Genomic DNA, 15,123 nt, shown 5'->3' with positions numbered 1-15,123 from the left:
GCTGAAAGCCTCTATTCTTTAAGCAGTTTTTTGTCTGTAAAAGAAAAGTTTTTCTAAATTGAAGTCATTGTTAAATGGTAAATGACAACTTTAAAGTGCCACAAAAAATGCTTTTGTGGTCAGACACATTATTCTCTTTAACGGTCTTATTGCATTCCCATAACAAGATACAGTCTTCCTTATAGTTTTGAAACTTGGAATAACATTTGAAACAGTTTTGAGTTTATCTTTTTAATAAGTGGTGTTTGTTGGGAAAAGTAATCAAGTCATATTTTTAGTAAACAAAATCATAATACGCATTTTAAAAATGGTAATATTTACACCTCCCATTGTGTCAAAGGGGCAGCACCTTTGCCTGAACAATTTTGAATTACAGAGAGATCTTTGGCAGGGTCAGGTGATCAAATAGGAAAATCCCATTTATGAGTCAGAATTTTTTTTTCTTCTGGGTCCTGGGATATATATCTCATTTGAGATGAACTATTTTATTATTAGAGACAACTCGTTGGTGCAGTGGATAGAGTTCTGGGCCAGGAGTCAGGGAGAGTTTTCGTCAATTCTAATTTTTTTTAACTTTTTTTTAACTTTTTTTTGCAAGGCAATGGGGTTAAGTGGCTTGGCCAAGCCACACAGCTAGGTAATTATTAAGTGTCTGAGACTGGATTTGAACCCAGGTACTCCTGACTCCAGGGTGAGTGCTTTAGCCACTGCGCCACCTAGCTGCTCCCAATTATAATTGTTAAGAAGGTTTTATTTCCTTTATCCTGAGTTAAAATGTGTCAATACAGGAAGACCTTAGTTCAAATCCAAACTCAGACACTTACTTGTGTGTCATTTGCCAAAGTCACTGAACTTCTGCCTGCCTGTTTCCTCCATGTAAAATGGGAATTATCATAGTACGTACTTCACAAGATTTTAATATTAAGCTTCACCTAAAGCCTTCCTCTAGACATGGTTTCCAATATCATTGTAATGATGGACTGATAGTTTTCAGTATGCTTGCAAGGTGATGAAGTTTCTGGTCATAACAATTCATGAGAATATATTAAGTCATCACTGTCTTTTTTTAACTCAGTGAAATGTTCATATACTTTAAGTGAGCCAATCATAAAATCACAGAGTCTGAGTATTTGAAGAGCTATCTAACTTGTACCTGGGCAATAGTACCTTTTATTACAACCTTCACTTGAATATATTTAGTGATGGATGACTCTTTACTTTTCAAGAGAGTCCATTTTACTTTGGGACATTTCTAATTGTTAAGAAGGATTTCCTTTATACTGAGTTGAAATGTGCTAACAAAAGGTCTTAGGATATGATTTAGAGTAAGCGAAAACATTAGAGATCAAATAATCCAACTTCTCTTTAAAGTGGGATAAATAAGACCCAGAGAAGGGATAGGGTTTATTCAAAGTCACAAAAGTAATAAAAAAAATGATGACTAAAATCCATGTTTATTCTAAATCCAATGTTATTTCTACTGTACTTCTCCAGCTTTTGCTTTGGTCATGCTTTTTTCCAATCTGAGGCCAAAGATAATAAGTTTTGTCTTCTTTCCCCCCAATCTCTATGATAACCCTTAAAACTGTTCAGTGTAGCTTTACTACCTCTATTAAGTATTTTCTTCCCTATAAACATCCCTAGTTTCTTCTACCAGCTTTTTGTATGGCACAGTTTTGAATTTCCCAACCCAAGTCAACAACCATTTATTAAGCACTGACCAAGGGCCAGATATTTATATCAAATACATGTATAGATTACTGAAACTACATGAGAGGTCTCTCTTAGAAACTAAAGCATTTAAAGTAAAATTAATTTTTCTATGACCTCACCTCAAAGGACATGTAGCATCCCCTCTCTATTTTTGAAAATGAACACAAATTGATATACTCTCATTCTCATCCTCCTGTGTTAGAAAAAAATTAAAAATATATGTGCATTATCAAACAAAACATCCCCTCAATTGTGTATATTAAAATATGTTTTATTCTCCACCCTGAATCCATCACCTCTCTGTGATGGATACATTGTATTGATCATAGTTTTCAAAACTTTCAAAATTGTTTTGTTAGTATTAAATATCCTGATTCTGTTCCTTTCATTTTACATCAGTTTATATCAGTTTATAAAAGTATCCAATATTATGTATTTTTATGATATTGATATTGCAGTCTAAATTATTCTGGTTCTGCTTGCTTCACTTTTTATCAGTTCAGTTAAGTTTTTTTGTGTTTTTCAGAAATAATCCATTTATTCAATCTTACAGCTTAGTGATATTCTATCACATTTATATCACAATGTATTAAATCATTCTTCAAATGATAGATTGTTTCAGATTTTTGCTACTACGTTTTCCTTACTACAAAAAAATGCTGCTTTAAATGTTTCTATACATAAAGGGCCTTTTCTTCTTTCTTTGATCTATTTTGGGTATGGTTCTAACAGTGGTACAGTTGGATTAAAGGACATTTCAGTGTTTAGAAACTTTTTGTGTGTAATTCTAAATTGCTTTCCAGAATAGTTGTACTCAGTCACAAATTAACCAATAGTGCATCAATGTACCCATTTTTTCATTGTCAACATTTATAATTTTCCATTATCTTTGCCATTCTGCTGACTGTGAGGAGGAATAGAGTTGCTTTAATTTGCATTTTTCTAATTATGAATGATTTGGAGCATTTTTTCATATGAATATAGAGAGCCTAGGTTTCATCTCTTGTGAACTGTGTTTATATCTTTAAATAATCAATTGCAGAATAACGCTTTTTTTTATAAATTTCATTTAGTTCCTTATATAGCTTGATAATGAGATCTGTATTAAAGTAATTTGTGGCAAAGATTATTTTCCTAGTTTTTGATTTTAACTTTATGATATTCATGCAGTTAAAAGTTATAGGCCTAATTTAAACACTTTATCTTCTGTGATCTCTGTTTTATTGGTCATGAACTTTTCTTCTAATTTATAGATCTGATGAGTATTTTTTCCTTTCTTTAATTTTCTTGTGATATGACTTTTTTTAATCTAGATCACATACCCATTTGGAACTTATCTTTGTATAAGATTTCAGTTATTGTTCTGAATCTAACTGCTGTTCTGCTTTCCTCTTTCCCTAGGAATTTTGGTGAAATAATGAATTCTTATCCCAATAGTTGGGATCTTTGTGTATATTGAATACAAAGGTATTTGATATGCTTGTTTCTTTCTGTTGTATAATTTAATCTGTTCTACTGATTGATATCTTCTTTTAAACCAGTATATTTAATAATTACTTCTTTTACCAGTGAAAATGCCTGGCATTGCAACAAGGAAGACTAGTGTCTCTGAATTTTTGTTGTTTTTGCCAGTCAGAGGGATTAAGTGACGTGACCAAGGTCACACAGATGCTAATATCAGGTATCTGAGGCTGGGTTTAAACTCACTCCTCTGAGTGATTCCAGGGCTGATTGCATCACCTACCTGTCCCTAGTGTCTCTGAATTGTAGAATTCATGGCAGAGCACAAGGTTTTAGAAGAGTGAAAAGTTATAAGACTTTATATTTAGTCTAGGAGGTCATAGGGAATCACTGGAGTTTATTGAGAGAGGAGGGTATGTGATATGGTTAGATCTTTGCTTTAGGAAAGCAGCTTTGATAGCTTAGTAGAAGATGCTCTGGAGTGACTATAGTCTTCACATCTCATCTAAAATCCTACCTTCTATAGGAAACCTTTTTGATCATCCTTTAGTGTTTTCCCTTGATTGATTATTTACAGTTTATGCTGTTTATAGTTTGTTTGTACATAGTCATTTACAAGTTATCTCCTCATTAGATTATGAGCTTCTTGAGAGCAGGAACTGTCTTTTATCTTTCTTTTCCTGCATCCCCAGCATTTAGAACAATGCCTATTTCATAATAGGTGCTTAGTTGCCTGACTGGGGCCCACTTTTGACCCCTTTGTATTTGACTTTGACAGTTGATTTTTAAAAAAAACTCACATATACAACTTTATAGTTACTCCTATTAAATTTCATATTATTATATTTTGTTATTTGTATTTGTTGAACTTGCTATTTATATCTTTATTCAAATTACTGTTATTATCATTATTAGTATTGCTATTATTTTTATACAGTGACTAGGAATAATACTTAGCACATAGTGGTTTTTTTTTAAGGTTTTTGCAAGGCAATGGGGTTAAGTGGCTTGCCCAAGGCCATACAACTAGGTAATTATTAAGTGTCTGAGACTGGACTTGAACTCAGGTACTCCTGACTCCAGGGCCAGTGCTTCATCCACTGTGCCACTTAACTACCCCTACAGAGTGGGTTTTTTTTAATATTTTTTTCAAGGCAATGGGGTTAAGTGGCTTGCCCAAGGCCACATGGCTAGGTAATTATTAAGTGTCTGAGGTTGGATTTGAACCCAGGTACTCCTGACTCCAAGGCCCATGCTTTATTCATTGTGACACCTAGCCGCCTCTACTTAGTGTTTTAATAAACATTACTTTCCTCTATCCATTTCCTCCATTCTTCCATTTAGTCAGTCACCAGAGATGTCTTTCCAGGTTGACATTAACTAGTTGTCACTATTCTTTGGAACGTACTTTGAACTAGTTCTAAATCTGCCTAACTGCTTTGAAACTGTACTTTGAGCTAGATCATATGCTTTTGTCTTGGCCATAAGGATATTATGAGAGACTATATAAAATATCTTACCTGAAATCCAGAAATACTTTACCTATAGAATTCTCCTGCCTTGCTCTTCTTGTAGTAAAGTTCCCAGAAAAGGAAATGAGATTGGCCTGTCATGACTTTCTTTGGGTTGTTATTTCTATGACTAGAAGTCACTGAGTTGTAATTTGTGTAGGATCAGTAAAATTATATGCTTCATTCAATGACTCTCTGCTGAAGTCATGGGTAATAGATTTTGTTAGTAAGCGGTCTGGAATTGTACAATTTTTAAACCAGTGATTGGCATTGTTTGTCTAAGTACCACCAAGAAAAATCTGTATAATTATGCAGGAATTGTCAATAATTACTTGTAGATTTTTGTCATAGACCAGATTTTTACTTCCTAAGAACCAAAGATGATTGTTTTTTATGATCCAACTCTCAAAGCCTTGAATTTAGTGCTTTTGGGGAAAAATGGTACAGTGACTTCTGTTGACAATTTAATTCTACCATTTGCATTCTGTTACATTCTGTTACTTCTTTTTCTTATTTTGCCTTAGAGAAAAAAAATCATCAAAAATAAGGGTCAAGATTTTTAGTTGATTCCTATGAATTAATTGGAATTTTGATTTAACTTTGTTACTCTGTTCTAACATGCTATGCAGGTTTTGAGGGCCCACAGAAGAAAGGAATGGAAACTAAGGGTTGACTGGTGACAGATTTGGAATGATGGGCTGATTAAGTAATGTGCTTTGGAAAAAAATTACAGAAACCCTGGGATGTAAACTTATTGTGCTTTTGGGGGTTATAATTTTATTATTTTTAGGAAAAATATTATATTTGAAATGTGTTCCTTTGTGGGAATTTAAAATACGTTCCTTAAAAATAAATTGACTATAAATTTTCATCTATTTTCTGAGGTAGCAAAGTAATTACCTCATCTTAGCACTTTTAGCTTTTCAAAGTTTGTTTATATGTTTTATATCTATCATACCTATGTATAAATACTTAAGAAAGATGAAGAAATTAGGGCAAAATTATATAAATGTCTAATTTCAAGTCATGTAGCAGCTGGCCAACTGGGTGATTCAGTAAAGAGTACTAGCACTGGCAGATGCAAGTTCAAATCTTGCCCCTATAATTACTTTCTCTTAAAGACTCAGTTTTTTCATCTGTAAAATGGGGATGATAGTATTCACCTCAAAGGGTTCATAGTGTGTGTGTGTGTGTGTGTGTGTGTGTGTGTGTGTGTGTGTGTGTGTGTGTGTAAAATGCTTTCCAAACCTTACACATAGATTCTTAGAGGAAATCAACCACTAGTTTTAGAACATCTCGATTTGATATATATATACAGGGTTGCAGAAGTCTCTACATATACTTTCCTTCTTTTATATTTTACTTCCATAATATTCTGGTTTGAAGAGATGGAAAATTAACATTTCTCTCCATTTTCTAGTTTATAATTATTTTTTCTTGCCCATGAAAAATGATACACTAAGGCATTAATTATCATGAATGTGAATATTTGTTTAAATAAAAACTCCCCCAAAACCTTTTCATTTGCCACTGTAGCCATTGTTGGGATATCAGATGCTTAATCTGACAGCTTGACAAAGCCAGACTATATTTTATAGCTTTTTGTAAGCTACAAATAAGTAAGAAGTTTTTGTAAGCTACAAGTAAGCAAGAAATTTTCAATATTCTTTAAGAAATTTCAGATACTTGTTTCTTGGAATTTAATTTGTTTCAAATGACTTGTTTTAAGGTCTTTTGAAACAGTTGCTTATTTCTAGTGAGAGATGATGAGTTGATTTTTTTTGCTATGTGAAAGTTATATTTCTGGTTAGTTTACAAGGCTTAACACTCTACAATATGCATTGGTGACTGTTTCTTACATAACCAAATAAAGCAGATATTGTTGCTGCTTCTCCCACTAGTATCATATTTCGAACTTGTATCACCTTTATCTGTAATATAGAGATATCTATCAGTAACTGTCCAGAGATCTATTATGAAGGTCAAATGAACTGATTTATATAAAGTGCTTTGTAAACCATAAAGCACTGTACAAATATGAACTTTTAGTATATCATTATCTTTTTTTGATGCAATTCAAATTAGAAATGTCCTTGCTGTCTTTAATATTTGTTATTATTATTATTATTATTATTATTATTATTATTATTATTATTATTATTATTATTATGTTAGTAGTAGTATAAAACTTGTGTTGAGTGAATTTTTTCAAGTTAGGTAACAATTGTCTTTTGTTATTGGAAAAATTGTAATTGGCAAAAAAGGATAAAACTGATTTTCTGTAGGCTCTCTAAAAGCAGCATTAAAACTAGTTCAATACAATAGCAGCTAAATGACAAGAATAACAAAATTTCATCATCTTCCCACATGGATTTTATTTTAACTGTGTATCTATATTTTGAAAACTTCTCATTTCATATACTTTAGAGATTATGAATATTCAGTCTCAAAATACATTTTAAAATGGTATACTTAAATTTTTAAAAATTCATCTGTAAATATGTAATGTAGGCAACAGTTTTATTTGTGATTATACTTTAGTTCCAATATGAATTATTTGTTTAATTTTCAAAGATATTTTGAAGAATGTAGATTTGCCATCTATTAGTTTATAAAAGATAGTGAACTCTTTATATATGATTCTGGCTATCCTATCATGCCTTTCTATGTATTTATTTATATTAAATACTTAAGCCAATAGAGATGTGTGGCAGTCTCAAGTATTTACTTGTATAATAAAGTGCTAATTCCTTAAGAATAAACTTTCTATAATTTTTGGTCAAAATGACCTGATCCTGAATTTTGGATAAAATTATAGGAGAACCCTACCTATGGTTTCTTAAGGTATGTGTAATGATGCTTATAGATAAATGACGGTGTTTGTAATGCATAAGGGAAAAATTATCCATCTTGATGTGATTTAAGAGTAATAGAGAACTCACAAGATAAAAAAAAATTTTATTCTAAATAATTAATACTTTAACAATTACAGAAACAACAACAGCTGGATTTGTTATTTTGTGGTGATAGGGTATTCCCAGTAAATAAAGAAATGTCTGGGATAGTTGAGAGGTCAAATGGTCTGGGGTTACATAGTCAATATGTGTCAGACATGGACTTCAACTCTGTCTTTCCTTACTCTGATGCCAGCTCATTATATCACATTGTCTACTAATTAATATAAACTTCTGAATACTACCCTATATGGAGATTATGTATAGCACTAAGAATGAATTAATTAACATTGTCATAGATATTATTTGATTACAACATTAAAATGTATAAATACATACAGCATCTTCACAGTGTTTGATTAATATAATAGGGTTGTTTACTTCCTGCATGATTAGAAGGAATTTTGATGATAATATTTTTACATTTTGAATTGGAGTTTTTTCCTTGTAAACTGGGTTGAAATATTAAACCATTTTCATCACTTCAGAGTCTGAATAATCATTTGAATTCATAATCTTAACATTTAGGTTTATATTTCAAAAGTTTTAGCATTTAGCTATTTTTGTCCCTCTAATGAGATTATTGAGTACATTCAGATAATATATCAAATTCACTGAATTATTTTTAAAAATTCATTTAGGACAATTAAGACTTAAAGGCAAGTAGGATCATCTTGCCTGTTTGTTTCCAAAATAACAAAGGGGTAGGAATAATTGGTTGCAGTTGCTATAGATAATTATAAACCACTCTCACTCAGAAAGTAAGTCTGGGTTTTATGCTGTACTTAAGCAGTAAAACAATACATCAAACGGTGACAGTCCTTCTCTCCCCCTAAGAAAACAAATATCAACCCCACACACTAGAAAAAATTATTTTAATGAGCACATTCCAAAGGTGCTGGATTTATGAGGAGATTCCAGGAAACTCTGATTGAAATTGTCATCTCTGATCATACTTCTGGATTGTTTCTTGAGAACAATGTTGCTGCCAGTGTGAAAGGTGGAGCAGAATATCCTGGGCAGAGTGTTCATTCCCACAGAGGGTACTTGTTTTTATAATATCCATGATCTGATAGAATGCTTAAAAACTATCGTGTTTGCAGTTTTCTTTTCTCAAATTAAGTTACAATTTATCTGACCAAAGAAATATGAAAACCCCCTCTAAGATGTTTGCATTGATTTTTCTCACAGTATTTGCTAGCCCTTATTTTTTCATTTGTGCCCTCTGTGATGAAACAGCCTACAGCAGTGCACTGAGGCTAACCCCTGTGGTTTTAGGAACAGACAGAGAATCAGACACATACATGATTTTCTTTTTTTTCTAATCTAAGCTCAGGGGAAATAACATAATAAAGTACTTAATCTCTTCATTGCAGTTTCCCTCAGATAATAAGTACTTTAAATCTGCAAAATTTGTACATGTTAGCTTATTCAATCTTCACAACCTGAAAGGTTGTTATTATTATCGTCATCCTCATTTTACAGATGAGGAAACTGAGTCACAGAAAGGTTAAGTGACTTGCCCAGGTTAAGTATAGCCATTATGTGTCTGAGGCAGGATTCGAACTCATCTCCTCATCTCCAAGTCTTGTATTTTGTCTACTGCATCAGCTCCATGCCCACTTAAAATATGCTTGACCATCTACATTAAATGACAAATATTTAGATGGTTTAAAACCAACACCAAATTTTTAGATATTGATTTCCCTTGTTATGCATGCAAATAGTAGGGGAATGAAAATATGCACTTACTGATTGTCCAGGAGAGTCTCTTAAAAATGGACATGGAAGTGACCTGAAAAAAAGAAATCTAGATTTTTTTTCATTATACTGTATGGAGAGTTATAGTTACAGTATTTTTAAAAAGCATATATTCCTGGGTAGTTGATATTTTCCCTTTACCCATTTCAAGATTTTCTTTAGTGATTCTTCTGTATTTATAAAATATCAAGGTTAGAATTGTTCTTCTTTCATAAAAGATTTGTTAATAGGTAGACAGTCTGTTTTTCCTTTTCTGTCACTTATTCTGACATTTGTGCTCAATGATCACATAATAATGTGTTCATATTCATAACTTAATTTAGTATGTATATAGAAGTTGTGGTATTTAGGTTGAAATACTCAAAGATGTTATTATGTAAGATGAATGATATCAATTTTGTCTTGGCTCTTTATTCTCCCTTGATAGTCACACAGTAACAGAATATCCAGATTCAGGGAAGGTCCCTCTTGCACATTAGGTGACTGACCTGTGGAGGATTTATAGACAAGCATTACCCAAGATAAAAAAGCATATGTAGATTACAGCAGTTGAAGGGGATACCTTCTTTGATGGAGTCACAGATCTATTGAAGAAAGAGGTTTTTAGACAATTCTATGATATTGTATGTTCCCCCTTCACTAATACATATTACTTTAATAGGCAATATTCATGCACCATATATTATCATGTGCAGACCTCAGAACTTCTAAGTTTTTGAGGCAGTTTCCTGAACACTAGAAATGTTTTTTTTTTAATACCTTGACTTAAAGACTTTCCAGAATAGTAAGATCCACTACCTTTGATAGACTTCAGGCAATAGCTTTCAAGAACCTGAGGCTTCTTCTGTAACTATATAACCATTTTAAGGGGATTTAAAGTAGAAGCCCGGACATCTGTTTTGCTTGTATATGAGTTGTGTTATTCAACACAGGCAAAGAATCTTTTATCCATTTTGGGGGGGGAAGCAATATTTTGTATCTCTGTTACCTTGCTCATATTATTCCTCTCTCTCGTCTTATGAGAGAGCCCTCCTTCTCTTCTTCCTCTATAATGATTTTCTCAATTCTGTTTCTTCTACAAGGCTTAGTTACCACAGATGCTTTTTTCCTGATGATTCTAACCCTGCTGACTATGTGGCATGTATCTACTCTGGCATTCATTTTTTTTTCTTCTTCCAACAGACCCAGAAGTGATCAATGATGATGATGAGCTGAGTCCAGAAGGGAGGAACCCTGCTGTCTGGCACGTTGGTCTAAAGATAGCCTGGGACATAGAGACACCTGGTTTGGCAGTACCACTCCATCAAGGAGACTGCTATCTTATGCTAGGTAATCCTAGAAAAAAGTGAAAAGATTGATTTCCCAATACCTTCCCAATATTTGTTGGCTATTTAATTTTTTCATGTTCTTTATGAGGAATTGAAACATTGGCATAATGGGTAAAATGCCAGATGTGAAATCAGGAAAGACCCCTGTTCAAATTCTTCTTAAAATTCTCACTCTTTGGGTTATCCTGAGGAAGTCAGGTTCTCTTTGCTTTTCAGTTTCCTCATCTGTAAAATGGGTATAATAATTGCATTTTCCTCATAGGGCTATTGTGAAGCTCTTTATATGATGCATATAAAGAGCTCTGTAAATTCTATTATCAGAACTTCAGTTTTTAAAATGTTTATATATAGTGCAAGTGAGGTATATAGTGCCAGTATCATAATCTCAATTTTACTGACACACCTGAGTCTTAACAGGATTAAGTAAATTGTCCATGATCTCACAGCTGTTAGATGGCAGAGCTAGAGATTGTACCCCTGTCCCTCTTTAGAACAGGAGTTCAGATATCATCTACATTTAATGGAACTGCTATATCAGAACAGTTTAAATAAGACCCTTTGACAGATTGGCATTCTTTTGTGGGTATCTTCCCCCCAATACACATACCCACCCTGCAATACTTTTCAAGAGCAAAATTGAGGAACACTCTAGTCCTAATTTGCTGAAATCCCCCATTATGTTTTATACTTTGAGATACCTCAACAGAATTGCTTAAGTGCTGATCTCTGTCAGATGCATACTAACCTGCCCTGAAATTTTTGGAGTATTTCCCTGCCTAGGCAGGTTTTAGTTGTGAAAAGTTTGTTCCAGGATTTGACTTTTCATTTCCTTCTTCTGGCCTCAGGAAGCAGCTGTCCTGACAGCACAGGCCTTCCCTTTGTTCAGTTTTTAATTCTAAAAGAAAAGATGCTTCATAAGTAGTTTACCTAACAGAGCCCTAAAACTTTGCTCCTGCCTTTGTATGTATGTGTGTGTGTGTGTGTGTGTGTGTGTGTGTGTGTGTGTGTGTGTTGTAGTCTTCTTAATGCCTTTTTCCATTCTAAGGCCTAGTGTATAATGAGTAGACTGATAACATTTTTCTTTGACCACAGAGGTTCTCTGTGCATAATTTTTCCATTGTTTCTACTTCTTTGGGGATTCTCTAGCCCTTTAGCTTCCTAGGAATCTGCTCATGTATTTGCTTTGAAGTTAGGAAGCAGTATGTTTTATGATAGCAAATACCTGGAAACAGATTATGTGCTTATAAGGGAAGGACTGAATTAATTGTGGCATATGAATATAATGGAATGTCATTGTACTGTAAGGAATTGTAACTGGGAGAAAAATAAGGCTAGACAGCACTAATTCTGAAAAAAGATCTGGGGGTTGTAGTGGATTGCAAACTCAAAGCTTGATGTGGCAGTTAAGAAAAGTAATAGAGTTTCCAGCTTTGTTAAGAGCTTAGAGTTCAGTGGTCTTCCTCTACCCTGCTCTGGTCTGACCACATACTGTGTTGAGTTCTATGAACCATATTTTAGGAAGATCATTGATAAGATAGAGAATGTCCAAAGGAAAGTAGCCAGGAGGACTAAGGGCCTGCAGTTCATTCCACAAGAGGGTTAGGTAGAGGAACTGAGTAGGGGGATATGATAGTTACCTTCTCATATTTGAAGAGCTGTCACCTGGAAGAGGGATTATATTTTTTTCTGTTTGGCCCCAAGGGCAGAACAAGAATGGAAGATGAAAAGTGGCAAATTTAGGCTTGATAGAAAGAAAAACTTCCTGGGACTTGATTTGTGTATATGCCCTTGTGGTTTGCTGGTTAGGTAAAGGAATGTGTGTCTGTTGCCAAGTGTTCACAGATAGCTGAATTCAGACACTGACAGGAAGGATGGGTTCTATTGCCTGAAATACTGGGCTGTCACCTTTGAGGAGTGTGGGTCCAGCTTCTTGATGCAAAGGAGTTGGTAGACCCATGGGTCTGACCTCAGAGAAGAGAAGGCAATCAGAATGTAGTTAGCAGAATGACACCATGTAGTTTTATAGAGGCTTACTTTTTGAATTTGACCTAGAAGAGATTGGAAGGAACTCCTTAGAAGTTCTCTTAGAGCTGCCCAGTACCATAGTCCTTCTTAGAGGTCTCACCAGAGGACTTGCTTGCTCATGCTTGCAGAGATAGTAACAGTGAACTTTTTAGTTACTAAGACCTATTTACTTTTGGAGAAGGGAAAAATTATGGAAACTAGAGGAGCAGCTACTAAAGGCTCCCACTGGGAACTCTTGGGAGCAGTGAAGACTTCCTTAGGCAGAAGGGGCAGCTATGAACAGTTTGTTCCAATAGCACTGTGAAGCATTTAGAGCTTGGTCAGACATCAAAGATGCCAAGGTCCTCCACTGAACCCCAGGCTATCACTTGTTGTCCTGCCTTTTGTCTTGCCACTGGACTTTGATGACTTGCAAGAGAGCATGAGGCTGATGGCTTTATGCAGCTCTGCTTCACTTAAATCTAAGTCACATATTTTAAGTGCAAACATCACCTGAGAAGTCATTGTTCATCTTCAAAACAAAGAACTGCCATCCTTAGGAGATTTTTTTTTTTTTTTTTTTGCTAAAATGTAATAGCTCTTCACCACTCTCCATTGGAGGCTATTGCCGATAAACAAAAAGGGGGTCAGTGTCACACCCACTTGCCCTCTATTTCAGGAGAGGGATAATAGTTTCTTTCCAAGAAACTGCCCCTAGATATTAAGCTTGTTCCAGTTCCAGATATTGTAGCAATCTAGCCAAGGGAAAACAACAGCTTAAATTTCTATATGGCACTTGTATGCTTAAAAAGTACTTTTCTCAAAACAGGTAATTTAGCATTGTGCCCTTTTTACAAATGAGACACGATGAGATTTTTAGCTTGCTGACTGTGGGGCAGGATTTGAACCATGTGTCCTGATTCTCAGTTCAGTGTTCTTTATGTCTACTATAATGCAACTCTTCAAGGCAAAAAGATATTAGATATGGACTGGAAAGGATTCCCAGGAACATTTTACTGTGAAAGAAGAAACTAATTCCTAGAGTTAAAGTTTAACTTGCTTAAGATAAAAAAGATGGTAGATGTTGAAGGCAGGATTTGATCTCAGGTCCCCTGGCTCCAGAGGCAGTACTGTTTCCATATCACATAACATACTTATAACAGCTATTAGATTTCTCCCATTCCTCCAGATTGTGAACAAGTCTGTTGTTGTCCTTTAATAAGAAGAGATAAAGTCCCTGAGGTAAGCTCTCATTCTAAATTTTTCAACTCTTGCCTTAAGAATTTTGGGAAGCATCTTTTCATAGTGAAATTTTTGCTATTTACAAACGAAAGTCATCCCTTCCCTTTGCTTCTCAAAAAGCTGTTAGGAATTAATGTAACCTTTTCTTACTGCTTTTTGAAAAACAAATAGCCTAAGTAGCTCCATGGAGGAACCTCAGCTTTGCCTGCTGATAACTGAAATCTGAACTTCATAGCACTTATGAAAAGGAAACAGTTTAGCTCAATTTATAATAATATATTGGTCTGCAGAGGAAGTGTAGACTGAACCCTGCTGTCTCAAGTACATACTTCAGGGGTGTCTGATGGGGAACGTGGCGGGTGCCTGTAATAAATCCAACGCCTATGGAAGTGAGTGAAGGCCCCGATGGCTGCGCCTGAGGACACGCTTAACTGGGGTTGTCACGGTTTTACTTTTAAATTGGAATCTTTGCCCTAATCTTGGAGTTAGACATGACCAGATTTGCAAGCAGATTTACAATTTTCACTAATTTTCCAACCATGACTTCAAAACGCACTTAGCAGGGATAAAAATACACTCTAGCCTTTTTCAAAGAAGGATGATTTACTTTGCCCCAGATGTTTTCCATTGACTGAATGCTGCTTGGGAGTTAGGGACTTAAAGCAGCTTGGACACAAGTTATGGGTTTGCTTTTGGTGGTGTGGCTTCTAAAGTTCAGGAGGCATCAAGACATTATCTTTATTAATTAGGAGTTAGTCCTACAGGTAGGTTGTTGAGGGGAGCAAAAGTGAGGGGGGGGTGTCTATTTAAACATGAGTATTTCTATGCAAGCTGTTCTTTTTTTTCAAGGCAATGGGGTTAAGTGCCCAAGGCCACATGGCTAGGCAATTATTAAGTCTCTGAGGTCAGATTTGAACTCAGGTACTCCTGATTCCAAGGCCAGTGCTCTATCCACTGCACTACCTAGCTGCCCTATGCAAGCTGTTTTTTAATGTATCTTCCTCCTTATTAAGCTTTGTCTTCTGTAATCTACTTGAATCTCATTTTAGTGTGATCAAACTTCGAACAATCAGCTGCTCTCCTTACATATCCAGGAGGAATTCTCATAGCATATACAAATGGTGTCTTTGTTTCAGAATTTATGGTTCA

The 15,123-nt window shown here is 34.6% G+C and overlaps 1 protein-coding gene across 9 annotated transcripts in view; it reads left to right on the top strand.

The window, feature by feature from the left end:
* Positions 1 to 15,123, top strand: part of FTO (FTO alpha-ketoglutarate dependent dioxygenase) — a 477,648-nt gene that overhangs the window by 148,840 nt on the left and 313,685 nt on the right. For all 9 annotated transcript variants that reach the window (XM_074211304.1, XM_074211303.1, XM_074211307.1 and 6 more), the window contains one exon: positions 10,583 to 10,729. In XM_074211304.1, coding sequence (XP_074067405.1) covers positions 10,583 to 10,729 — 147 coding nt within the window. The remainder of the gene's footprint in view (positions 1 to 10,582; positions 10,730 to 15,123) is intronic.

This window comes from Macrotis lagotis, chromosome 1, assembly GCF_037893015.1.
Source record: "Macrotis lagotis isolate mMagLag1 chromosome 1, bilby.v1.9.chrom.fasta, whole genome shotgun sequence".
Taxonomy (NCBI): Eukaryota; Metazoa; Chordata; class Mammalia; order Peramelemorphia; family Peramelidae; genus Macrotis; species Macrotis lagotis.
This window is presented reverse-complemented; position numbering and strand designations above follow the sequence as displayed.